The sequence below is a fragment of the Lagenorhynchus albirostris genome, chromosome 1 (assembly GCF_949774975.1).
Source record: "Lagenorhynchus albirostris chromosome 1, mLagAlb1.1, whole genome shotgun sequence".
In the NCBI taxonomy this organism is placed as follows: Eukaryota; Metazoa; Chordata; class Mammalia; order Artiodactyla; family Delphinidae; genus Lagenorhynchus; species Lagenorhynchus albirostris.
Genome location: NC_083095.1, coordinates 24,204,966 through 24,231,418, shown reverse-complemented (window position 1 = coordinate 24,231,418; position 26,453 = coordinate 24,204,966). Strand labels below are relative to the sequence as shown.

The 26,453-nt window shown below is 39.4% G+C and overlaps 1 protein-coding gene across 5 annotated transcripts in view; it reads left to right on the top strand.

Moving 5' to 3' along the window:
* The window catches only part of NRXN3 (neurexin 3), a 1,617,293-nt gene that overhangs the window by 564,385 nt on the left and 1,026,455 nt on the right, over window positions 1–26,453 (top strand). For all 5 annotated transcript variants that reach the window (XM_060166202.1, XM_060166193.1, XM_060166220.1 and 2 more), the window contains 2 exons: window positions 13,686–13,889; window positions 20,318–20,344. In XM_060166202.1, coding sequence (XP_060022185.1) covers window positions 13,686–13,889; window positions 20,318–20,344 — 231 coding nt within the window. The remainder of the gene's footprint in view (window positions 1–13,685; window positions 13,890–20,317; window positions 20,345–26,453) is intronic.

The following is a 26,453-nucleotide window of genomic DNA, read 5'->3' as shown; positions in this document are numbered from 1 at the left end:
TTCCATTCCATAGTTAACTCTGCTTAAGTAGTGTTGGAAATAGCTTGTATACATGTCATATATGTCATATATATAACATATATCTTATATACATATGATATATGTATATCGTATATATCATATATATGTATCAACAGTACTCTGAACTAGGTGCTTCAATAGATCTTTAAGTGTGTGTGTGTGTGTGTGTGTGTGTGTGTGTGTGTATGTGTGTGTGTGATCTATTGATTCACCTGTTTCAGATCATTACTGATTTTGTGCAGCCTGATTTTGGAAGCAGGATCCCAAATAGGAAAAAAAGGAAGGTCTTTAATATCTCCTTAAGAAAAAAAAAGTCAAAGCTTTTAAATATTACCTCAGTCTCCTCAGTTTTGAAATAAAGGTTTGAATGCAGGTAAATTTTAAGTTTTGAACTCTAAATTTCTCTGCAATTCAGAAAGAGTAATTTTACAACTTCTGTATTCTTTTTTTTTTCTTATAAAAATCACAAGAGACTGATTCTACTTTAATCAGCTAATTAAACTTCTGGCCATTTCTTCACTGGTTTGACTTTTCTAGGAAATGTATTTTATATTCCTAAACAATTTGATTTTGGTTCATGTTGAAATACTGGCCCTGTCTCTCCTTATAAGAAATCTGTACATAACTGAGGTTGGTTGAGCTGGTACATTGCAGAACAGTTGGCAAGTAGAAAGTGTCTTCTCTTTTGCTGCCCTGGAGAACTTGTTTCTCTGGTCTGGCCTTAGACAATAATGGAGCGATCACATTCTGGTGAGCACAGCTGTGTGCAGAACAGTTCTCTGAGCCTTCAATCCAGTCATTTGGGAATGAAAACATCAAAAACTAGTCTGGGAAACACAACCAGGACAGGCTGCAAGTTGGCCATTAATCACTTTACTGTGTCTGCTCAATGCTGTTGTCTAACAGTGTTCTAGAATAAAGTAAAGGTGATAAGTATACAGATCCATTCAATATAGTTCCATACCTGCCATCAGTCTTCCTTGTTGATGGATCAGAGGTAAAACTTTTTTTATTCAAATTTTTTGTAACCGATCATCAGTGATAATGAGAGAGCAAATGTATTCTCTGGAATACTGACAGGAAGAATATGACAGAGTGAGGCAGCAAGCTTTGAGCAAAAATGAAAGTCTACAGAATAGTGCTGTCTGTTTTTCAGGATGGAAATCGTAGCTGGATGTCAGGTTCAATCACTGAACATAGTCTGCCTATGACCGTAATGAGCCATGCTTATTATCAAAGGTAAATAATAGGACTCTAGTGTTCTTGAATGCAATCTCTACCATTATTATGAAAATAGACCCATTGTGTAGGGAATTTGAGAACAGAAGAAAGCAGAATGTCTACCTTATTTCTCTATTTAACCAAAGTAGACTTTATAATAAAGAGGAAGACTAACAAAACACTTTAACCACAATTACATTCCACTTTATAGTTTGCAGAGCTCTTTTAAACATATTTTCTTATATGACTTTTGAAAATGATTGAAGATTTACATAAAGGAAAAGGAAAGTCAGAGAATGTGCAACTTTCCTGAGGTTGCGCGCCCATAAGAGGTGGAGCTGGGAGTGGAGTGTTGGCCTCCAGACACCTGGGCTCTTTTTACTGATCAGTGCTGCCTCTAATATGGAAGTGTCTGCACGTGAAAGCAATGGGTCATCTCCAGACATCAGGGAAGTTAAAACACGTGTCTGTGCACGACACATGTAACATTCATTGAGGACCCATTAATTTCAGACATTTGGATATCTTCGCAGTCATTCTCTTGGGCTCACCTTTGTGATGGATAGCTTTTCTTTGCAACCCTGGATCCATTCTTCACTCTTCTTCATACTTTTTTACTCAGCTTTGTAGCCTGGAAGGTTATCCTATAGGGATTGCATTAACAGCCTCTCTTACCGTTTTGCATTCCAGTTGAATTTGTCCAATGGGAAGCATGCAAGAAAGATGAGAAGGAATGATGAGAATGAGGTCTGAATATTTAATTTCTTGTCTGTGATATGGCTGCCAACTGGCTGCACCCCTTGACATAAGGTCACAGTGTTGTGAGGCACTCATAGTGCACCCTTGTTCTCTCTCTCCCTCTTCCACTCCCCGCTCAGGGTTCTGGCAGTTGACCTTCTGCTTGCTCTGTCAGGCCTGGACACAGTAATAATATGGGTCTGCTTTTACTAGCCCTAAATACCGTATTACCTCTGGAGGGTTCACTATTCCCTACCTTTACCGTTGTAAATACTACTTTTATTAAACCTTCATCAAATGGCATAATTTGAGTTGGCCGTCTATTTCCTATTAGTATCCTGGCTGATTCAGTATTATTATTATACATGTTACAGATGGGGAAACTGAAGTCCAAGAACATTTCACAGTTAAATAACTTGCAGATCTAAGACTTCCCTGGTGGTCCAGTGGTTAGGACTCCGTGCTTCTAATGCAGGGGGCATGGGTTTGATCCCTGGTCGGGGAACTAAGATTATCCCACATGCTGTGCTAAGATCCCACATGCCGGTGAGGCCAAAAAAATAAAAATAAAAATAAAATAACTTGCAGATCTAGGACTCTACCCGAATTTTCTAACTCCAAGCTTATATACTCATAGTGACAGCACACTGAGCAATGATTCTGAATAGGTGTAATTACATATGTGTAATTGCAGCTCTGCCCAATAGAGCTTTCTTGAATTGACTCAAAGAGTCGATCAATTCTAAGAAACATACCACCATCATTTATAAATATTGTTTTGAAATTTCACAATACGTTTGCAAAATAAAGCAGCGGCAATAGTATCTGGAGGAAAATTGGGTAAGATTGCATCTAATCTCTTACCATGCCATTCTGTCTTCCCTGCAGCACCACAGTTAGCCTAAAAAGCAAGTCTTATCGTGTCACTTCCTGTCTTAAACACTCTCTTATGTTAACTAATATCCAAACTTCCTAATTGTGCTTATTAGCTCTTTTATAATGGACCCTCTGCATCTCCCTTCAGTCTTAACTTTATCACTCCAGTCCATATACTCTAGCCCATATGGGATCATCATTGTGGTTCTCACCTGGGTTGGGGGTGGGGATTTTTCCCCCAAGAGGCATTTGACAATGTCTGGAGATATTTTGGGTTGTCATGACTGAAGAGAATGCTTCTGTCATGGCTTTAGAGTGCTTTAATTGTTTGGGGATGGGAAAGCAGTCGAACTGTATGTAATGGCAGCACGATGTTGAGAATGTGAAAAGTTAGTTCTTCTCAGCCTTGTCCATGAGAGGGAGGACATCACCTCATATCAGTTTTGATTCCCTGGAACTGTTGGCTACTGTTGGGTCTGCTCAGACCTAGAAATGTATGTTGCTCCTGCTGCTGCAAAATACAGAATTAGAACCTGGTGGGCATTCCTGCATAGATTTGCACAGTGTTTAAGATCAGCCCAGTTTGGGTAGAGAGGAAGCAATCTGTGTATTCTGGAAGTTTTGTTAGAATAAAACACACTTAGGGAGTGTATGAGGCCAGTGGCTGCATGAGTGAACAGGAAGATGTCTTGAAGGTACAAAAAGAGAAGATGGTGAGGCGGGTGATTGTTTATTGGTACTTTGCTTACAAGGCTGGCCATGAGAGTATCTTCTCTCTACAGTAGATGGCTTAAGGGCCCATGGGTAGTGCTAGGAAGTCTGCTTGGTATGCTAAGTGCAAAGTGAGACCTGGGAAGTCTACTACATGAAAGCACATTGCTAGTTGCTCATAGTACTGTATCTATGTCAGGGGACCCCTTGCATTCGTTAGCAGCATTACATTGATTGTGTTGTCTAGTGCTTTTGTTTCATCCCTTCCCTGTCCATGCCTACCAATCTGGCTTTCTCCTTTAAAACTGTAGGAAATGTAAATGGTATCACTTCCAAGTTTGTGTAGGCAAGAAGAACTTCTCTGTACCATTTACTTTCTACAGTCAATTTTCCGTATAATTTTCACTTATCTTCTTGATTAGGACCTCATCACATCTAAAACAACATATGCTTATAATAACATTAAAGAACCCTCAGTTTTGATTATTTCCTATCTGTTCCTTTGGTGTTAGATGCAATAATTTGATTATGAAAAGAAGTACAAAGATGGTAGGGGAAAGTTGCCTACCAGAAACTCTCTTTCAAGTTAAACAGAAAAGGGTGTACCAGCCAAATAATTGTCAGCCATAAGTAAGGAAAGAGGCACAACTCAGTGTCGTAAGTCTCAAAAAATAGGAGCAAGATAAATGATTCTGAAGCCAAGTTAAGAGGAATGGTCAAACGTGATGAGGCTGCCAACCCTGCCTGTGTTCCTCAGATACAGTACTGTCCAGTTGATAAAAAAATATTGAGAATTATCCCTAAAATACCTTTATAGGGGGAAATAAATAGATTGAGTAGATGTTCTTATCTGAGTGAAGAATAATGGGAATGTCTGTAAGAGGTAAATGCATGTAACAGAAACAAACAACAGGACTGAGGATCAAAAGAGATGTCAGCAGGACTAAAGGGCTCAGAAGTTCTAATGTATCATTCCCACCACGATGGCCTTGGGATACACTCTTCAACCAGGTGGGCTGTCTTCGAGTAGAGGACATTTAACAAAGCTTCAGAAATGACAGCACAGCTCTGAAAGCTAAATGAAGGTTACACACAGTCTCGGCTGAGCTCTTCATTTCTCCCATCCATTTCCTTCCACATTGCTGTCTCTCAGCCTACAGGAAAAAAAAAAGTACATAAAACTAAAAATATGAAGCCATTAAACTGTAGATGACTCTGGGAGCCAGTAAGTCACTGAAACTATATGAACAACTAGAAACTCTGGACAGAGCCACCTGAGTATGAGCAGGAAAGACAATGACATGACAGTGCAAATAGAAAACATCAGGCAAATACAATTTCAAAAAACATAGGTATAGCTTAGAAAACTGAAGGACTTTGATCTAGAAGAAAACAAACCAAAGGACAGAAAACTTTCCCATGAGCTGTATAGTTTGTAGCTCATTTGCACTGTAGAATATTTTAAGAGAATTTAATTAATGGTATAAGAATTCAAAGAAAAAGTAAAAACAAATGAGTGAATGGAAAAGAGAGACTGTATATGGAATATCTGAGAGCCAAAATATGATCACATAACTTATTTGAAATAATTAGTAACCACAGGGGTGCAGATAATACACGGCTAAATATTGATGTATTGATAGAAGGAAAATGCTTCACAGTGAATGCTGATGAGAAGTCAAAGAGCTGAAATCCATCATAAAGAAACTAAGAGATAGGAGGACAGACAAGATAATTGGGCCTCGGAAACAGAAAAACTGAGTACTTTAACGAAGAGATTACCTAAAGGCATCAAACCAGAAATTTGTTCTTAATATAAAGAACTGACTCCATAAAGTTCAAAATAGCATGATGGGTTCTAAGAAAATCAGATATAGTGTATTCAACACTGAGATGTGTATTGATTATGTCATTGGGCTTCAAGGAATAAAATAATATTCTTTAGGCATTTATACAAAATTTACATCATTTACCACCTATGAGAGGAAATGTTGGCATTATACAATCTCAAGAACAATAAATCGAAGTGTATAAAATTCTGCATGAAATGAAGGGAGACTCAAGAATTACACACAACCACAATGTAATTCAAATATCAAGAGCACAAATAGACTTTCACAAACATGAACAAACTTTGGTAATAATAGTACTAGTGAGTTCTTTTTAAAAAGGTGTTACCATATACTTTGTGACCACCTAGAGGGGTGGGATAGGGAAGGTGGGAGGGAGACGCAAGAGGGAGGGGATATGGGGATATATGTATACGTATAGCTGATTCACTTTGTTATACAGCAGCAGCTAACACAACAATGTAAAGCAATTATACTCCAATAAAGATGTTAAAAAAAAAAAGAAACTGATGGGTATGTTTAAAACAAAAAACAACAAAAAATAAAATAAAATAAAAAAGGTGTTACCATAAAATCCAAGCACTTAAATGATGAAATAAAATTACTCAGAAATGGAGAAACTATGACAAAAGGCATGGTGAGAATAGTGACCATCTTTGAATATACAACAAACACATAATGATCATACGCATTATGAATGCAGAACAAAGAATACAGTTGATAATATCCTTGGGTTCCACAGCCATGGACTCAGCCAACCTTAGATCAAAAATATTTTTTAAATTCCAGAAATTTCCAAAAAGCAAAACTTGAATTTGCCACACTGGCAACTATTTACAGAGCATTTACATTGTATTTAACACTACTTACATAGCATTTATATTGTATGAGGTATTGTAAGTATCTAGAGATGATTTTAAGTATATGGGAGGATATTTGTAGGTTATATGCAAATACTGTGCCATTTTACATAAGGGATTGAGCATACGAAGATTTTGTTGTCTGCAAGGGGTCCTGGAACCAGTCCCCCAGTACACTCAGGACAACTGTATGTGGGTATCAGAGGTCCCCAGAACCACTCTCAATTTGCATGTTTCTCTAGAAGGACTCACAGGACTCGAGATATTATATTCATGGTCATGGTTTATTACAGCAAAAGTTACAGAGTAAAATCAGCAAAGGGAAAAGGCATGTGGGGCAAAGTGTGGAGGAAAACAAGCCCAGGCCTCCAAGAGTACTCTTCCAGTTGAGGTGAACAAAACGTGTGCTTAATTTCTCCAGGAGTGATGTGCAACAACAAATGCAAAGTGTTACCAGCCAGGGAACCTCACCTGAATCTGGAGTCCAGGAATTTTATGGGAAAAGATATATAAGACATTTGTAATAATCAAAATAGGGAACTCTAGAATGGCTGGACGAGGAAATTAGCAGATCTCCCCAGTGAAACAACCATTTAATTGGTGAAAATTATTAAAACACACACAACCATTTAAAATCTCTGAAAATTGTTCTAAGGACATACAACAAATGGAGAAACATTTATTTAAGAGATCTACTAAATCTCACTAAGAGAAGTGAGAGCTATGGTATTTAAACCACAACCTGCTCCCTTCTCCTACCCCAACCCTGCTCCTTATTCAGGAAGCTTCATTCCAGGTGGTTGTGGCCAAGAAGACAGGATCTCCCTCTCCAACCAGTTACACTAGGACTACAGTTTCACCTCAGATGGTCAGGCTACTGGTGCCTCTCAACTCTCCCCAGTTCCATGTTGCAGAAGCAATATTCCTGGTAGGCACAGCCAAGAAGAGGCCTCACTTCTCCTACTAAATCTCCATTCATAGAGCAGAAGCTCTATCCCAGGTTTGGCATGTCAAGAATATAGGGGCTCCAATTGTCCCTGCCCCAGCTTAGTCATGTTTCATGTTAGGAGGGGCAAGCTGAGAAGACCAGGACCTATCATCTTCCTCCCATGCCCACTTTTAGAATGGGAATGTCACTCAGGGAGAAGTGGGCCACTGTTTCTGCACACAGCTGGGTTGTGTAGTGGCACAGAGGTTCTGCTCTGGGGTAGATGCAAGTTATTAGGATGCAGAGCTCTACAACTCTGCCTGGCTGTTTAGAACAAGGATTAGAGAAGTTCATGGGTAAAGGACTTTTGAAAATAATGGTGATCTTGGTCACTATCAATTTTGAAGGGACAGGTAGATCTGTGATACTAGTAGCAATGAGTGAAATGGCATACCAGAAGTTTGCTAATGTCAGAAGTTTAGCAAAGAGAATCAGGGGTAGAGAAAGCCATGGAGGTCTAGATGGTTGTACACATTTGCTGGGATACACTCAGAGCTAATTAGAGGAGGAGATCGGGAAGATTTGAAAGTATTACCAAGCTACACATACATCCATCAGTAAGAGGAAGAGCCTATTGGCTCAAGGGGCTTAAGGTACAGCCTCTTAACTGACTGAACGATAAGCTGCTTTTAGCCAGGGGATACCCCTAGGAGACCAGGCTTAAAGCGAAAACCACACTTATCCTTGGTGGGCTGGAGGACTGTGCATATTCCCAAGACTGCACCGACTCAGGAGTGACAGGCGGGGCAACTTCCAAGAACTAGTCCCTGGCTGAACGTGAGGCAAAGTCTTAAGCTTACTGAACTGTGAAAGCAGTCTCCAAGTCACACAAATCCACCAGATAATGAGTAAAAATTAACTGACCAAGGGGGCTTAGGTATAATAGTTGAGCGATAAGTGGCTTATACCAACCTAGGAACAACACCTAGGAAGACAGGCTAAAAGATAAAAAATGGAAAAATATCTGAACAAGGACATCAGAGCCTTCACACTGCTTGGAAAATATGTCACAGAATTAGTTCAGCCAAGTCATTAAACAAATAAATGAATGAACAAACAGAAAGAAGTAGCCCTGGTGGTGGTCACGGAGGGGAGAGCAGTATCCAGACGTGCTACAATCTGTTATCTAAAATGTCCAGTTTTCAACAGAAAATTGTGAAACATACACAAAAAAGGAAAGTGTGACCCATACATAGGAGTACATACAGGCAATAGAAACTGCCCGGATGTTGCACTTAGCAGACAACTACACCAAAGCTCTTATAAATATTTTCAAAGGGATTTGTGGGAATTAAGGGAAACTGTGCTTAAAGAATTAAAGCAAAATAAGATAACAGTGATTTATCAAATAGATAATGTTAATAAAGAGATTAAAATTATATATATTTATATATCTATTTTTCAACTTTTCAATTCCAAAATTTCTATCATTTGGGGAGTATTTATCTATCTACCTATCTACCTACGTACCTACCTATCTATCCCTGTCTCTCTGTCTGTCTATCTATCTATCTATCTAAAATGCTTGAAAGCACAATAATCTAAATGAAAAATTCACCAGAGGGGCTCAACAGAAAATGTGACTTAGCAGAAGAAAGAATCTGCAAACTTGAAGATAGATCAGTAGAGATTATACAGTCTAAATAGAAGAAAGAAAAATGAATGAAGATAAACAAAGCATCAGAGAAATATGGGACATCATTAAGAGTACCAACATATGTATGATGGCAGTCCTGGAAAAAAGGAGAGAGAGAAAAGGACAGAAAAAATATTTAAAGAATTAATGATTGAAGATTTCCTAAATTTGAGTAAAAACACTAATTTACACATCAGTGAGCTCTAAGTAGGATCAGTACAAAGGAATTCATTCACATCCAGACTTATTATAATAGAAATGTTGAAAGTCAAAGAGAAAATCTTGAAAGCAGCAAGAGAAAAGTGGCTTATCATATACAAAGGCCCACAATAAGATAAACAGCTGATGTCTCTTCACAATGTAGGCCAAGAATCCTATAGCCAACAAAAGCATCTTCAAAAGTGAAAGGGAAACAAAGATGTATCCAGGTAAACAAAAAAACAGAATTCATTGCTAATATACCTGCCTTATAAGAACTACTAAAAGAAGTTCAGGAAGTGACTGCAGACAGTAATTTGAATCTACATGAAAAAACAAAGAGCTCCAATAAGGGTAATTATGTAGGTAATGATAAAAGAGTATAATCACACATTTCTTTTTCTTTCTTCTTTTAACTGATTTAAAAAGCAATTACATAAAACAATCTATAAAATTGTATTGTTGGGCCTATAACATAGAGTTGTAATATATTTGATAATAAAAAATGAATGAAGCTACATTGAAAAAAGGGAATGACACCAGATGGTACTGCTAATCCACAAAAAGAAATGAAGAGAGACAGACATGGTAAATAATAAGCTTATTTAAAAAAAAACTCTATAAATATATCTGAGCTCTCCTTTCTTCACTTCATAAGAAGAAGTTTTTATAAAGCAATAATTATAACAATGTATTTTTGAGTTTGAAACATATATAGACATTATATGAATAACAATAATAACACAAAAAGGAGGACCGGAAGAAAGCTATGTAAGAGTAAAGTTTCTGTATCTTACTGGAATTAAGTTAGTATAAATATGAAGTAGATTCTGATAAATTAAGATGTATGTTGTAAGCCCTAGACCAACCACTAAGAAAGTAGCTCTTAGTTACTTGGCTATTTAGTTAAGAACCATCAAAGGAATTAAAATAATATGCTAGGAAATATTCACTTAAGACAAAAGGAAGTAGGAAAGGAGGAAAAGAGGAACAAAATAGGAGAACTGGGGACTTCCCTGGTGGCGCAGGGGTTAAGAATTAGCCTGCCAGTGCAGGGGACATGGGTTGGAGCCCTGGTCCGGGAAGATCCCACATGCTGTGGAGCAGCTAAGCTCGTGCACCACAACTACTGAGCCTGCACTCTAGAGCCTGTGAGCCACAACTACTGAGCCCATGTGCCACAACTACTGAAGCCCACGCACCTAAAGCCCGTGCTTCACAATAAGAGAAGCCATGGCAATGAGAAGCCCGTGTGCCACAACGAAGAGTAGCCCCCTGCTTGCCTCAACTAGAGAAAGCCCGCACGCAGCAACGAAAACCCAATGCAGCCAATAAATAAATAAATAAATTAATTAATTAATTTAAAAAAGGAGAACTGTGTAAGTACTATTATGTCAGCATTTCATGATGTGGTCTTTCAACACTCAATAATCTGATAGTTTTTAGATCAAATAACTTTCCTTATTTAGACTTATTTTCCATTGAATAGTATTCCATTCATGGTAGCCCTTGTGTTTGAAATCTTATAAGCAAATTAATATGAATTCTGAAACAAATTTTGTTTCAGCTGATTCCTATATTAAGTTTTTGCTTCATCACCCTCCCCTTAAAAATACCATGTTAATAGTAGAACATACTCACCAAGATACACACAAAGGTATACATTGAGATACATACTTTATTTTGTACCATTAGATGTTTAACTACATATGCACCTGATATTTGTTCTCTGACACTACCAATATTGACATAAAGATACATTCATTTATGCATATATTCTGCCACTATACATGTCCAGAGAGATAAAAGTGGCCATTAGTTTTGGAATTATTTAAGTTGAATGCATCAAAACAACCATCTCATGGCTCACTGAATACCCTAACATCTTTTAAAAAGGAGTGTATTTTTGTGTGGGTGTCTATAGGAGAAGGTACATAGTAGTAATTAATGGTGTTCATAATTACACAAACACACAGCATTGTGCCTAGTAATATATAACAATATATTATTTAGAAATACATATCATCTCTATATAATTGTATATGTTAATACAACTTTAAATAATGGCATATATGTATATATATGTGCACACGTGTGCATGTATGTGCATGCACTCACACACACACACAAGAACACCACAGTCTGCCATGAAGCATTGTAGATGTACTTTATGTGCTAAGAAACATGGGTGTGCTCCTAGTATAACTCTCTCACAATTTGGCAGAATCATTATGTATACAGCCATGAGAATCGGACTGCCTACATTTAACTTCCAGCTCTGCCACTTCTTGGATGTGTGACCTGGTATCTATAAAATATAATAATATTGTCTTCTTCACGAAGTACTTGTGAGGATTAAGTGCCATCTTAATGCATGTAAAATCCTAAAAAACACCAGGCAAATAGTAAGTGCTCAATAAATTTTAGCTATTGTTATTGAACTTTTGATTCTGCTTTTTCAGGAGATAAACGTTTCTTTTACATCTTGAGCATGTGTTACATTTAGATAATGCTTCTCATCTAAGAAGAGATCTTCAAAATATGTTTTTCATTTTGATGGTGTCTGTAACTGTCACACCTTTGTTTGTGATCCTCTTAGAGTTTGCACATTATAATATACAGCTATGAGCATGTCATGGATTTTACCCAGGTGAAGGTTGATTCCCAGGAATGACAGGTGTATTTATGTTTTTTTCATGGACCTTTTGTGTGTTGTGTAAATAAGGTTGGGTGTATGATGATGACGTACTATTTTGAGAACTTTCCACGTGGTCTGCCTTGTCTCTCCGTGCTCCTATGCCTTTTATGCATGAGGACAGAAGATGTTTGTTTCTTTTGTTCACTGTCATGTCCTCAACACCTAGAAGAGTGCCTGGTATATAGTCACAAATGAGCATATTGTGGTACCTGATAATCTAAAACTATTCATTTACTTCCCAGTATCTACCACAGTCCATTGATTTTATTCTAATCTGAAAACACCTTTGTATAATTATTCTTAAAATATGCTTGACGCTTCTGTTAAATTGAAGTTTGTTATTATCTGAGCATACCCCTCTTCTTTCCTTTTTGTGTATAGAGATACTGTTTTATCTACCTGTGAAATCTGATGCCATCACTTCTTTCATTAAAAACCCCACCCATCTATCAAGACCAGCTTCAGACTTTACCACATCAATTCTACTCACCTGCATGCTATAGCCTCTCTCTTCTGGATGCTCCTGGCTTTATCAATATATCTTTGCTGGGTCATTTAGCCATGTTTATATTCTAGTAGTTATTTGTGTGTGCTTAGTCTCCCTTCAGGATAGGGGATGTTGTCTGCTTCACCTTTGTACCCTCCATAGTGCATATTGGAATGTAGCAAATATTTAGTAAGTACCTTTTCAGTGCCAGGTGCTGAGTTCAGTGGCAGTTGGCTTCCTAGGAATGTGAGTGATATTCTCTTCCTGTGTTCTCTAAAATATTTGCGAAACAAATGATTAAACAAATTCACGTTTTGAGCCACATGGTGCTACAGAACAGGCCCTGGACTTGGTATTGGATATACCGGGTTAAAGTCCAGACTGTGGGGCTTCCCTGGTGGCGCAGTGGTTGAGAGTCCACCTGCCGATGCAGGGGACACGGGTTCGTGCCCCGGTCCGGGAAGATCCCACATGCCGCGGAGTGGCTGGGCCCGTGAGCCATGGCCGCTGAGCCTGCTCGTCTGGAGCCTGTGCTCTGCAACGGGAGAGGCCACAGCAGTGAAAGGCCCGCGTACCGCAAAAAAAAAAAAAAAAAAAAGTCCAGACTGTGTGACTTAGGGATGATAACCTACTCCCCCTAAGACCCTTGGTTTTCTGTTCAAAAGTAGGAATGGTAGACCCACGTTGTGGCATTAAATGAGATAACATATTGGAGGGGGTGGAGGGCTCATAACCAAAGTGTTTGGACTAGAGAAGGTTTCAAATAAAAGTGAGCTTCTTCCTTTCCTATAAAAGTGCTATTTGAATAAAAGTAAAATGTCTGGTTCCTGAAGGTGTGCTTAGCTTTTGTGTTGTTGTTGTTCTGGCCCTGGCTCCATCAATCTTCTTTGAACGGGCCAAGCAAACTTCTACGAGGCCTGGCTGTGCTGCTGCTCTTTTCTTTTTCTAGCAGCACTCTGGCAAGTATGTATTTGTTTGCTGTGGTGATTATAAACTGCTGCTTCCCTCCTGTTCTTCATGAAATATTTACAGGACTCAAGTTTTGTTTAGTGTCTTGTTTTGCTTTGTCGTGTCTACAGCATACAGAATTACTACCATTTGTGAGGGCATTTTCACTTTTGCAGAGTGCCTTCACATCCATTATTTCATGTGGTACCATTGACAAGTCAGTGAGCATGGTAGGGCAGGGACCAGTGCCATCAGATGCCTTTTACAAATGAGGAAATAGAACCTCAGAGTTTAAGGGGTCTGCATACAGCTTAAAAGCGGCAGTGGAGGTCTAGCAAGCACAAGCCACCTGTCTACTAATTTGGTGCCCTCTCCTTCTACTCTGCTTACCCTGGAAGCAAAGGCAGACTCTGGCATCCTTCATCCTGACCGTACCCTCTTTCTTCTCTGCAGAGGCGTCCATCCTGAGCTACGACGGCAGCATGTACATGAAGATCATCATGCCCATGGTCATGCACACCGAGGCAGAGGACGTGTCCTTCCGCTTCATGTCCCAGCGAGCTTATGGGCTGCTGGTGGCCACTACCTCCAGGGACTCTGCCGACACCCTGCGCTTGGAGCTGGATGGGGGGCGCGTGAAGCTCATGGTTAACTTAGGTATCGTATGAAGTACCCTCTGCCACTCTGTTTGGGCTTGTCTTCCCTTTCTTTTCTGATTTTCATTGGTTTGACTGAATTCTTTGTTTGTTTCTTGAAATTAAGCTGCTCACCTCTTGTTTAATAGGCCAAGGATAAATCCCAACAGCAACAAACACCTTCTTGTTTCTGCATGAGGTTTTGATGTCAATTTCTGGTTTCTGACAGTGGTGGTTTCTTTACTAGAAGATTTGTTTTCTAAGTTTCCTTTCTTGGTTTTTTGAATCGTTTAGCTTTGTGTAAAACACGCTACTTTGGTCCATCTTTTGATCAAGCACATTCCCATTAAGTCCAACTCCTTGGTCACCACTCAAAACAGTCAAAGCAGAGGACAGGGACAGGGCATGAGATGGAAGCAAAATGGGAGGGTGGTGTTTGAGAGAACGAAGCCATGTGAGTGGGATGAGAAATGCATTGTTTGAAGTTCCGCAAGGACTGTTCCCATGGGAAATTCTGGTGGCCTTGATGACACTAGTATCTCCTTATATTTACTCTCTCCTAGTGGGGAGCACAAGTCACATTACTTCTGTTGTCCCATCGGGGAAAAATTCTATCAGTTTAGAGTCTCTGACACATGGAAGGATGGTGTGGCTCTTGGTATGTGTCCTTCTTCCTTCCTGACATTCCTACCCTCACTAGACGGCCCTTTTGATAAAAATTATTAAGTCACACTGTTACCAGTTACTCTGTTCTTATATAACACATATGCATTTTTCCTTAGCGTTGAGAAATTATGACAGTTTCAAATTTGTAGCTTGACTGAGAGAGGACCTGTTCTTCTACTGTAATTACCTACAATGATACTTTGGAAATCCCTCTTTTATGGCCTCACATCCTCTCAGGCTGCTGACCTTCTTGGCTGGATTCTAATCAATCTTCTATGGAGAGTGAGGACCTCTTGGTTTTTGGAAGGAAAAAAGCAATCTCTATTTCTGCTGATTGTACTCAGTAGAAAGTCAGTGCCCTGTGTTGACAGGATTGTGATACAGCTGCGCTCAAACTTTCTAAGCCTCTGATTTGTTTGGCTATGTAGGATATGTTTAGATACACAACTCCTTCATAAAGATGTCAGTGGAATGGTTTGTCAGAGGCATGGAGAAGACATGATGGACAAATGTATCAGATGCAGGACGATACACAACCCTAGATGGCCTGGTGGGAAGGTGGGAAATCAATACCAGTCTTATCTGCCGTCAGGTCAACTGGTCACTCTTGAAAAATGCCTATACGACAATCCTAAAAATCTCTAGGACACAGAAGACTGTTTTGAGCAGTGGCTTGTTTAGTTGTGTGTCTCTTTTTTTTCCCCCCAAGTTGCAGCTTTTACAACACTATGCCCTTTTTCTTTTCCAAGCATATTTGATTTCTGTTGTCAGTGTGTCTCTTGGTTTTTCTTTGGTTTGCGTATGTGTGTGTTTGGTTATTTTGGGTTTTGTTTTTCTCTTTTGCTAGATCTTTGTGGGTGTTCTTGAGTTTCCAATCCTCCCCACCATCAGCCATGGTAAATCAAAAGATGGTATTCAACCCTTCAAAGGCCCAAAGCCTGCGGCCCGCATAGCAAACAGCCTTGAGAACAGAGTGTACTGAGCAGCCTGCAGGGACTGGCATTCCCCTGTCCTCCTCACCTTCCCCTCCCTACACCATCCTGCCCACCTGAAACCAACCAACCAGAGTGCATACCTGAAACCACCACCAGTAGCCTACTGTCAAGTTCTCTGAAAAACAACAGAAGAAATAAAAATTAAAAAAAAAACCCTCCCACAACTAAAATGAAAACAAATGTGACCTCCTAACTAGCTCACAGAAAAGAAGATAGGGTCAGTTTTTAACTCTCTATTTCAAGGTAAGAGAGAGCCAGAGATATAAGGAATATTCAGCCCTGTGGGGTCCTGGGGAAATGCACATTGCCTTTAAACAGACAACTTTTTTTTTTTTCCTTTTTAGATGTTGTTTTGTAAGATTAGAAGGCCAACTATGACAGGTCTCACATCTTAGAAGGAAAAATGGAGGTGGAGGGAGATAAAAGGGGATGAAGAAAGAGATGAACAGGTTCTCTCTCTCTCCTTCTCTCTCCCTCTCTGTCTCTCTCTCTCTCACACACACACACATACACACAGTCATAGATCCCAGGTGTATTCCTAGAAGCATTATTTTTGCATTTTAAACTGTCACGAAAATCTGAGAGGCGTGTGTTTTTTTGTTATTGTTGTTGTTGTTTCCGGTACGCGGGCCTCTCACTGCTGTGGCTTCTCCTGTTGCGGAGCACAGGCTCCGGACGCGTAGGTTCAGTGGCCTTGGCTCACGGGCCCAGCCGCTCCGCGGCATGTGGGATCTTCCCGGACCGGGGCACGAACCTGAGTCCCCTGCATCGGCAGGCGGACTCTCAACCACTGTGCCACCAGGGAAGCCCCAAGGTGTGCTTTTTTAAAAGACTCTGCTTTTGCCTCCTGACTCCTTTCTGCACATGATCAGTGTAGCTCTCCTAAGTTGAGGCATCTTAGGCGAAAGAGCACTGTGCTTCTCTAGAAACAGTGGTCACTTCTTTTTTCCCTGAAGGGTATGGTTCACCACAATTACTGGTTTGAATTTACTTTCTTTCAAACCTAACACAGAAAACTGAACTTAAATTCCTTGTACATGTGTGCACAACTGTTCATACTCATGCTTTGTTTGAAGGTTCTCCTACCCCCCTCCCTAGAATATAGCCCTTCATAAATGCTTTTTTCCTCCGTGTCATGAATTCATATTACCCTTTTTTCATTATAGTAGAAAATATCTCCAAGCAGAGTGTGCATTTATGTACACAATCCCCAAAACTAATTTCAAAGGATCCCTCCCTCCATTTAAGTTGTGTCTCTTTTCTAGCACAGGCACGAATGATATTCCAGTTTATTTCAAATTGTTCACACATAGAAGGTCATGATATAAATGTCTGTATTTTTCTGATGTAACGTGTCTCTTAAATATCAAGGGGACTAGGCTTTTCCAAGGGCCTTGCTTTCTGAAGAGAGCCAGCCGTGGCAACAGCAGCCATGAGCAATGTCCAGCTACACACAGCACGTTTTTAAAAGCTTTGAGGTTGGCCATCGGCCAATCATATTTTTATCTCTTAGTATTAAAAGATATAATAATAATTTTTACTATTATAGTATTTTTAAATATTTTGAAAACGTTATTTTAATCTCACAGTAACTTTCTGAGATAAGTCAATAGTGTTTTTATGATTGCTTGATAGATGTGAAACAAAGAAAGTAGGTCACAGAGGTGGGACTACCCATGTTTCTAAACTACTCAGTCATCATGGGTTATCCGTTACCTCCACAGATCAATACAGTGGATCAGTGATGTGACAGACTTAATGACTTCTAACTGCTTTCATGATGGTCACCTTTTAAACATGCATGGAAGGCATCTTTTTCTTAGTGCTTGGTTTGAATTGAGCCATACAGCAGAAAAGTCAATCAGTATTGGTACAGCCTCATTCACGGGCCTGTAAGAATCCTCAGCAGAAGGCAGGCAGCCTTTCTTCAGTGGTGGAGGCTTGTAGGCAGTGCCATGCAGCTTGGTTAATTGCATTCAGATTCTCCAGATGTTCTCTCTCTGGAAACATGGACTTGCAGACTACTGTTTACTGTATGCATCACTGAAGACATAAAACACCTAGAAACATTCACCTCTTCCGTGCTCAACCTGAAGCTCACCAATATAGAAAATAATAATTTCCCCTTATTTACTAAAATTAAATGAAACAACTGAAGCAGAATGAACAGCACACACACACATACCCACATCCCTCAAATACCATGCCAAGGCTCAGGCAGAGAGAGGACTTCGGCTGCTACTGGAGATCTAAAGGAAATTGCCCTCCCAGGTCAGTTCTTCTGATTCATTTTTTCATTAAAAAACAATACATCGGGCTTCCCTGGTGGTGCAGTGGTTGAGAGTCCGCCTGCCAGTGCAGGGGACACGGGTTCGTGCCCTGGTCTGGGAGGATCCCACATGCTGCGGAGCGGCTGGGCCCGTGAGCCATGGCCGCTGAGCCTGTGCGCCTGGAGCCTGTGCTCCGCAACGGGAGAGGCCACAACAGTGAGAGGCCTGCGTACCGCAAAAAAAAAAAAAAAAAAAAAAAATCATCACTATCAAGACCACCCTCTCAGACCCTGTGAACAAGGAACTGGGGTAGATTTTTCTCCTCAAACTTATTCTTCAAGTAAAGTAGCAAAATAATTTTTCACTTCTTGACTTAACATACCCAATTGTCTGCTGTCTTGAAAGCTGCAAGTCCTCACATTGTTTTAAAGACACCATTCAGTTCATGGAATCACTTGAGTGAACCCAGAAGGACAAGCCCAACCCAGCACCTCTGCCTAGACCAGGTCCTTGACTAAGAATAAATCCTCAGCAGCACAGAAACCAAAGCAGAAAACCACTTCTTGTTTAAAGTTCTTGGGGTTGTTGCTTTAGGCTCACTCTTTCCCCTTCCTTCTCTGAAGCATGCCCATACTTCTGCTTCCCCTCTTTCTTGAATCCATCAGTGAGGGGCATTTCTCCAGCATTTCTCCAGCCTCGGGTGATGGTAGGCGAACCGGCAGCTGAGGCCCCACTTCTTCCTCCCTCCCTGCCCTCCCCTTCCCCAGTCCTCACCAGGGGCATGGCCTCCTCTGTCCGGTGATCGTACCAGTTGCTCCAGGGCTGTTTGCTCCCACTTTTCTGTTGCGGTTGACGACACATGACAAACCTAACCGCACGAAACCAAACCCAGATTTTTCTCAAGAGATGTTCTTCTGGGGAACAAATAAGCTTCCTGCCCCCTTCCTCAGAACGCTTGGGTGTTATAAATTGCTCCTATCTGGATTCACGTAGTTTCATTCTGCCCTGTCATTTGCCACTGGTTTCTTTCTCACGTGCTTAAAATGGTTTACTTCAGGAAATTCAAATCGTGGCATTATCTTCCACAAGTCCTCCAAAACTATTGGGTTAACCTTAGCTAGAAGAAAAGCACAGTTTCTAACTGTATTTTTTTCCTGTAATTTTCTCCTTTCTTTATCATTTTACTTCTACCTTTTAATGTCTGGCTTTAAACAAATTCTTATAGGAATTCCCACAATTGAAAACCAAACTTAGGATCAACTGGGAAGCCTGGTAACAGTTAACCTGAGACATTTCTCTGACCATTCTTCCCAACCCCTACTAACACCCATTGACTCTGCTCTATACCTTTTATGCTGTGTGTCCCTGACTCCAAACAGATATTAATAAAAGGATAGATACTCTGATCTCTGACACAAAATACCTTGTCTGGTGACCAGCACAAGAAAATTAGCCACCCTTTATTCCCTCTCTTTCCCATTAAAAAAAAAGAATTTTCTTTCTTCAAGATGCAGGATCACAGAGGGAAATAGGTAGGATGTCAAAGGTGCCCAAGACCTCCTCCCCATGTGCCTGTCTCGCCTTCTCCTCAAATGCTGTGGGCGCTTGATTCAGTCTGAGCATTCAGGCAGGAAGACGGAGATGGGCTTCATGAGGGGGTTGGTCTGGGGGCCTTTGAAACTACAGCAGAGACCCCAATCAATTATGATAATATCATACAACTCCTTTTAGCCAGCACCCGAGCCCGCCTCTCTAAAATCTGGGATGGGTGTTTGTGCGGTTAGCTGTTTGCAAGTGGCCATTTTATGACAGAAAATGACCAGGTGGTGTTAACCCTTTCCTTACCTCTGAGGGTAACGGCAAATCTGCCTGCATAAATTTCTATAGCATTTGGGGCCTGACCTGAGGAGAGAGGGTGGAGGGAGTTTGGTTTTAGAAAAAGAGAAAGGGTTAAATACTGCACTGGGAAACTTCATGGACAGATTTGTTAAAATGATACGATATGTCAGACCGGTGATATATCTTTGAAATACTAAAACAAAAATTGTCTTGATGGTACTATTAAAGATAAATTTTAAGAAAAACCAGTTGTAGAGAGAAACAAACTAAAACCTACATTTGGTGGGGAAATTTTTGCAGTATTTTCCAAGTTTAACAAAATTAATATTTCAAAGTCCAGTTTTGAAATACTTTATATAAGTGAATAGGATTTTTGAAAGAAAAAAAAAGCCTACTCGGTGTCTATTGTGGATATATATGTATACCAGTATATATCTCTATACATACGTGTATATATATATGTGTGTGTGTGTATATATATATGTATCCAACTTTACTAAACAATATACTGTACATATACACCCACCCTTAAACTTGTGCATACTGTATATATATATATAAAATGGCCACATTTCTTGCGTGTGTCTGTCCCCGGAAGGGTGGACTGATTGTTTTTGGATGTCTGCAGCTGTTACCTTGAAGGATGCAATTTCATCTTTCATTTATTTTTCCCCATCTAGACTGTATCAGGATAAACTGTAACTCCAGTAAGTTTTCCCTCAAGTTTCATTTTGTTCTTTAAAAAAAAAAAGAAAACTGACTTTATTTTGTTTACTGTTTTATGAGCTGTTTTTTATTTGAATTATTTTATTTTTTGACAGTGGAGTTGGGGGGAACTGGGGTTTACAAGCTGAAGGGCTGGGGTGATGGTTTGGGCTGAGTGTGGCCCAGGGTGTGGTTTCGGAATTGCGGCAGGTCCTCTCTTCTTTCCTTGCATTTGTTCTATATGCGGAAAAGGAGGAAAGGGTACCTGGATAATGACTTTGAAAATGAATTGAAATGGTAATTTGTTGTTTTGGGAAAATAACTCTCAGGGGTGGACAAAAAGCATTAGAGCAACCAGAATGCACTTCTCCACTACCAAAAGCTTCAGAAAATGAAAGCAAAGTTCATGACCCACAGGGTGGCTGCCAACTCTGACATTTGTTTCTTGGCATTTATCGCTGTAGGTTTTTTTTTTTGTTTCCCCCTAAGGAGGGTGGGCAAAGCATTGCTCTTGGTAATAATGTAACATTTTAACCAAAGACTTGAGATACATTCTAGCTCTTCTGAATAAAGAATGGCAGACTATTATTTTTACCTTATTCCATTCAAATATTCCACCTCTTGAAGAAGGGTCTTAAGGAGGAACAGGCTGAATACTACTCACGCATTTCTTCCTCTGTCTCAGAAGTGCACATTAACTGGAGTCATGAAGTAGGGCCATAGGAGGAGAAAGAGGAAAGATGGGCATGAGGGAAAGAGTAGAACTAGGTGATAAAAGGAAGAAAGGAAGAAATATACTTTGAGCTCTATAGTGTGTCATATTAGTTAAGGCAATTAAATAACAATTAAGCAACTAGGATAATTGGTTAGGGTGATAAGCTACAACAGACAATCCCAGCATTTCAATGGCTCAACAAAAAAGGTTTCTTTCTTGTTCGGGCAAAGTCCAATGCCAGTTGAGCAGCGCTCCTGGTCAGCTCTCTTCAAAGAAGTAATTCAGGCAACTAAGATTCTTCCATGAGTTGGGTTCAACAACCTTGGAGTTTTTCACCTCTCGTTCTATCCATAGGGAAGAGAGAGCGAGCTTGGATAGTTATGCAATATGTTTTATTGCCTTGCCTGAAAATGCCATACATCGCTTCCACTTATATTTTGTCAGACATGGTTCCATCTTAAACTCAGAGGAAACTGGGAAATAACAGTCTTCCTGTGGACCAGGAAGACAAAACTGGATTGATTGAGCATCTAACACACATGATTCGCAGTATTATCTCCTGATTTTTTGCTGCTTTCCTTGCTAGGGTCTTTCTGTAGGAACAAACTCAGAAAAGGAGATAGCCTCTTACATTTCATTTACTTGTTTGTCCCATCCTTCTAAAAATTTTAAAGGTGTTAGCTGGTTTAACCTTCTTTCTTGGGAGATATATTATCAGGATGACAAACTAATGAAGCCCAAATCCACTTCTGGGTGGCAAATGTTCCATATAAATGAACAGCAACAACAAAAAGAAATGTAAAAAATTGATATAAACAACAACTTCCTAAAGTACAGTGCTTTCTGCTTGTCCTGGCATCACTTTCAGTTAATTTAAGCAATGTCCTATATTGCTGTGTTTAAATATTTCTAATTAGCCAGAAATTTCTCATGATATTTAGATCATTACAAGTCTAATTGAAACATCCTTTTTCTCCGAAGACTGGCATTTTCTCTTTCTTTAAGCAGCTTTATTGATATATAATGTCCATACCACAGAGTTCATCCATTGTAAGCCTACAGTTCAGTGATTTTTATTAAATTTCTAGGGTTGTCCAGATATCACCATCTTCACATTTTAGAACATTTCCAACACTCCCCAGATTTCTCTTATGTCCTTTTGCAGTTAATCCCTTCTCCTGCCCATACTCCTAGACAGCTGTTGGTCTGCTTTTGTCTCTATAAACCTGCCTTTTCTGGGCATTTTGTATAAATGGAATCATATAACATGTAGTCATCTGTGTCTGGCTTCTTAAAAAAATATAGCATATCTCTAGAAAACTTTTTCTTTTGCATTAGTTTCCAGAAGGAAATAAGATGAAAGCTGAGCATGAAGGTGGAGAACGTCTTCCAAAGTTGAAGCTGGCACCTTCTGGCTTCAGAGACTTATTTGCAGAACAGAGAACTGAGGGAGTTATTTGATCAGGGTATCAGGGCCTGCTTTTTGTGTTCTATCCATACTTTATCTTACATTTAATTCCATATATTCCATCTGATCAGCCATGGAGAGTCATCATAAGACAAGTTCCCAAATTCTTTCTCCTGGGAATACAGTGATTCTTATCCAGGACACAGATGCCAGCAGATTTTCTAAGCCTGAGAAAAGATTTTCTATTCAGAGCCACCAAAAGCAGCATCGAGAGGAAATGCACACGGCAAAGATGCGTTCCCGACTTCGATCACAGAATAGAAAGAATATAACTGGCTTAAATCAATATTTAGGTAAAAAGCCAAGATTGGATTTTGAAAAATCAATTTTGAATTCTCATGATAAATCTTTAACATACTAAGGAAGTTAGTTTTGGTGAAAGCATCAGAGAAAGAATACATAGTGCCCACTAGTTGCACAGGGGTTGAATAGAAACAAAACAAAACAAAACAAAACACAAGCTCTTCAAACTAATCTAAGTCCTTTAATGCTGAGGTGTATAGATGTGTACCCAGGATACTGTAGAGTCACAAAGTATATGTGATACATTTTCTTGAAGTTAATTGTTGATTTGGAGTAAAAACTTGAGTTGAAAGCAAAGTGATATATGATGCAGAAGAACACAAATAAACATGAATCTTATTTAATAGATAAATCTTATTCTTACGTTTTAAGAAAAAAACATGAGAATTCAAAGTCCTATCATTTTTATTGTGTATCTTCTCTATTCCATTCCCACCATTATTGGCACTTGGGTAGAAAAGTTTGAGAAGACTGTACAACTAAATTAGGAGATAAAACAGGTACAGGTGACTAGAACTTCTAAACCCCTCTTCTCACATACCTATCAGAGTTCATAGTTCAACCTGTTATAGAATCTCAAGTTGTTTCTGTAATCTCAAGTTGTGCGGATCCTGCCTCTTACACAGTTTTTCACTGGAAGAGTACAAGAAGTAAGATTGATTTGCAGCCTGAGTGTGAGAGGGAAGGACTTTCCACTTACTCCTGAGCTCCAGCTGGCATTTCAGTAGCTGTCATAGGGTGTAATTGCTCAAGTTGCAACACAAAACTTTTTTCTCTTGAAGGGACATAGTGAATTAAACTTTAAGTTTGTATATAAGTTCATGAATTTTTCCAGTTAATTCTTTTTTAGAATGCCTGTTCTGTGAAAAGTCAGTCAGGTAACATACTGAATGACATCATCTGTTTTTTTTTTTTTTTTCCTGTTCATCTGCCTCAAAATATTGTTCGTTCAGGGAAATGGCTATTTCCAAGGGTTTGTGTGACTGTCTTTTTAATGACAAGAAGAACATGAAGAAGGACCATCTTCCAGTGTGAGGAGAAAATAACTGGACATGATAGAGGGCAGTGATCACAAGACAAAAGCCTTTTTCCTTTTGGCTTTCTTGGCTGGCCCTTCTGTCAGTAACTGACACAGCTCCATGACAAGGGTTTCCAAGAAGCAGAAACAATTTTCTAATCAGGTTCTCTGCCTTTCTCCCTTTCTTACTTTCTCTTTTCCAGTACTTTGTCTTTCCCCATAATATCTATGATATACTTATCATTACTCATTCCAAATATTACTACCCCTGCTCTCCAAATCCTGCAAGGTACCACACCATAAACCCTTCTCAGGCTGTTATCACCAAACATTTATTAGAGACTGTGCCAATCAAAGTCTTTGGTTGAATTGGGGATATGCTGTGTTTGATTCATCTGCCAGGAATATTTCAAAATAAGTAGTAAGGAAATTTCCAATTTAGAACTGACTTTAAAACTGCGAAAGAGCAACAGAGTTGGCAGTCATCATGGTGGATTGAACTCCAGGGTGACCTGGAGCACAGCTAAAGAAAACAGGGCTGCTTTCTGGGAATTTCTGGAGGAAATCACTCATTCCTATGGTTCCAGTTCCATGAGGCTGGCAGTACCTAAGAGGCATGCAGTTCTGAAAACAGGTATGAACTTCTTGTTGATCTCGTGGGTGTTTGCTCAAATGAAAGTCTGTAAAATGGTTTGTCGTCTTGAACCTTGTCTGATTGTGACTCTGCCCTATGATTTCCTAGCCCCTCCTTCATCCCATCCCTTTTAAGCTGTGTGCTGTATGAATGAATACAGTGACCTCATATTGATTAAATGAGTATAGTATGAATGAATATAGTGAACACAAATTAATGAATGTCAGTTTCCCGCTTTTTTCCAGTCTTTCTCTCTCAAAGGCTAATTCCTCTGTGTGTGGCCATTCTCTCAATCTTTCTGGAAAGGAGGGCATATATCACATGAAAGTTGTGAGGAAATCGTGAGTTTTGTGTATATGCCTGACTATTTAGGTATATGTAGAGCTCCCCCCAGTTACTTTGAACTTGAAGCCTTACTAACTTACCTGTGATAAGATTAATGTTTTCCTTCTTTGACATACAAAAATATACTGACCTTAAGACAGGGAAGTGCCACAATGTAGTCATTTGTGTCTGAGAACAGCTTTTATAATCTTGTCCACTTCCCACAGACTCTGTTATCTTTGAATCATAGAGATGCACAGTAATATAAGAGCTGCAAGAAAATAACATCACAAGGATGTTCTATATCTCCAAATCATACCTCTGAAAACTACTAGTATTTACTAAATATTCCTTCTCTCGCACTTGCTCTGCCTCGCACCTGTTTTTTGCTTTTTGCCTTCGCTTCTCTGCTTTGGGTTTCCAGGCAGACTCAATGCCAGTGTTTTGGCAAAGTCAACAGGGTGTGGGTGGTTCTTGCTTAATTTAGGCATTAAAATTTATTACACTAGACTTCTGGTTTTCTTCTCTTTTTCTCTGTCTTCCCTGTCTGTGGTACCAGAATAAGTGGCATCATCTTTAGGCCTGCTTCATCTAGAAATCCCAGAGCTGACTTGTTGAGCTTATCCCTTTAACTCAGAAACACTTACCTCCTCAGGTCAACCAGGAGGCTGACTTCTTCATTATTAAGTCTCTGCAACGGAAACTTAGAACCTCTCTGGTATCCGTTCCAAGATTTGGATCACCATTGCTGTCAGCCTGATCATACTACTTCTCTTAGTAGAGTTTTAGTGAAGATGGAAAAAAATCACAAAGCAGAATCTTATATCCAATAATGTATTATTCTTTATCCAACTATCAACATCACACCTGAGACTTTGTATTTCTTTATGGAATGATTATGGTGTACTTCAACTTTTACCAAAACCTGAATTTTAAAAGATAACACATAATTTTGTTTCTCTTTGGAATGTTTTATATTTCTTGTGACATATAAAATACCTCACATGTAAGTTTATTCATAGTATCAATAATAGGCAGATTTGACTGTGATAGTAGGATGCTTCCTAAATAAACATTGAATATTACAAAGATAGGCTGGGTTCAACCCTTTCTATACCACTAATGAGTTTTATGTCTGTGGACAATTTACTTTAACCCTCAGTTTCCTCAATTGTAAAATGTGCATAATTATAGTATCTGCGTCTTTGAGTAAGAACAGAAGCTAGAACGTAACATGTGCTAAATGTGTGGTGATGGTGATGGCTTTGGTGATGATGAGGATGACTTGTACTAGCAGAGTATTTCAACTGAAAAGATGATCTTTTGAGAACTGTTTTTATTCAAGAACGGATACCTATGTATTCTTAAAGCCTTTCTTGGTAGCTTAATAGATGCCTGTAAAATGAGCATCCTACTTCCTTCAGTCTATTACTCAGGGCAATAATAAACTCTTTTCAAGGTCATCAAAGTTGCATTGGATTCTGCATCAATAGCATTACTAATACTGTTGATGAGAACGTCACATTGGCTTTTTTTTTCCCCCTCAGTGCATTATGATAAACAAATACTTGATGTTAACCCAGAACTAATGAAAGTATTTTGGTTTCATGAGTTCTTCTGTTTTTGTCTTGGAGACTCTGATATCATTT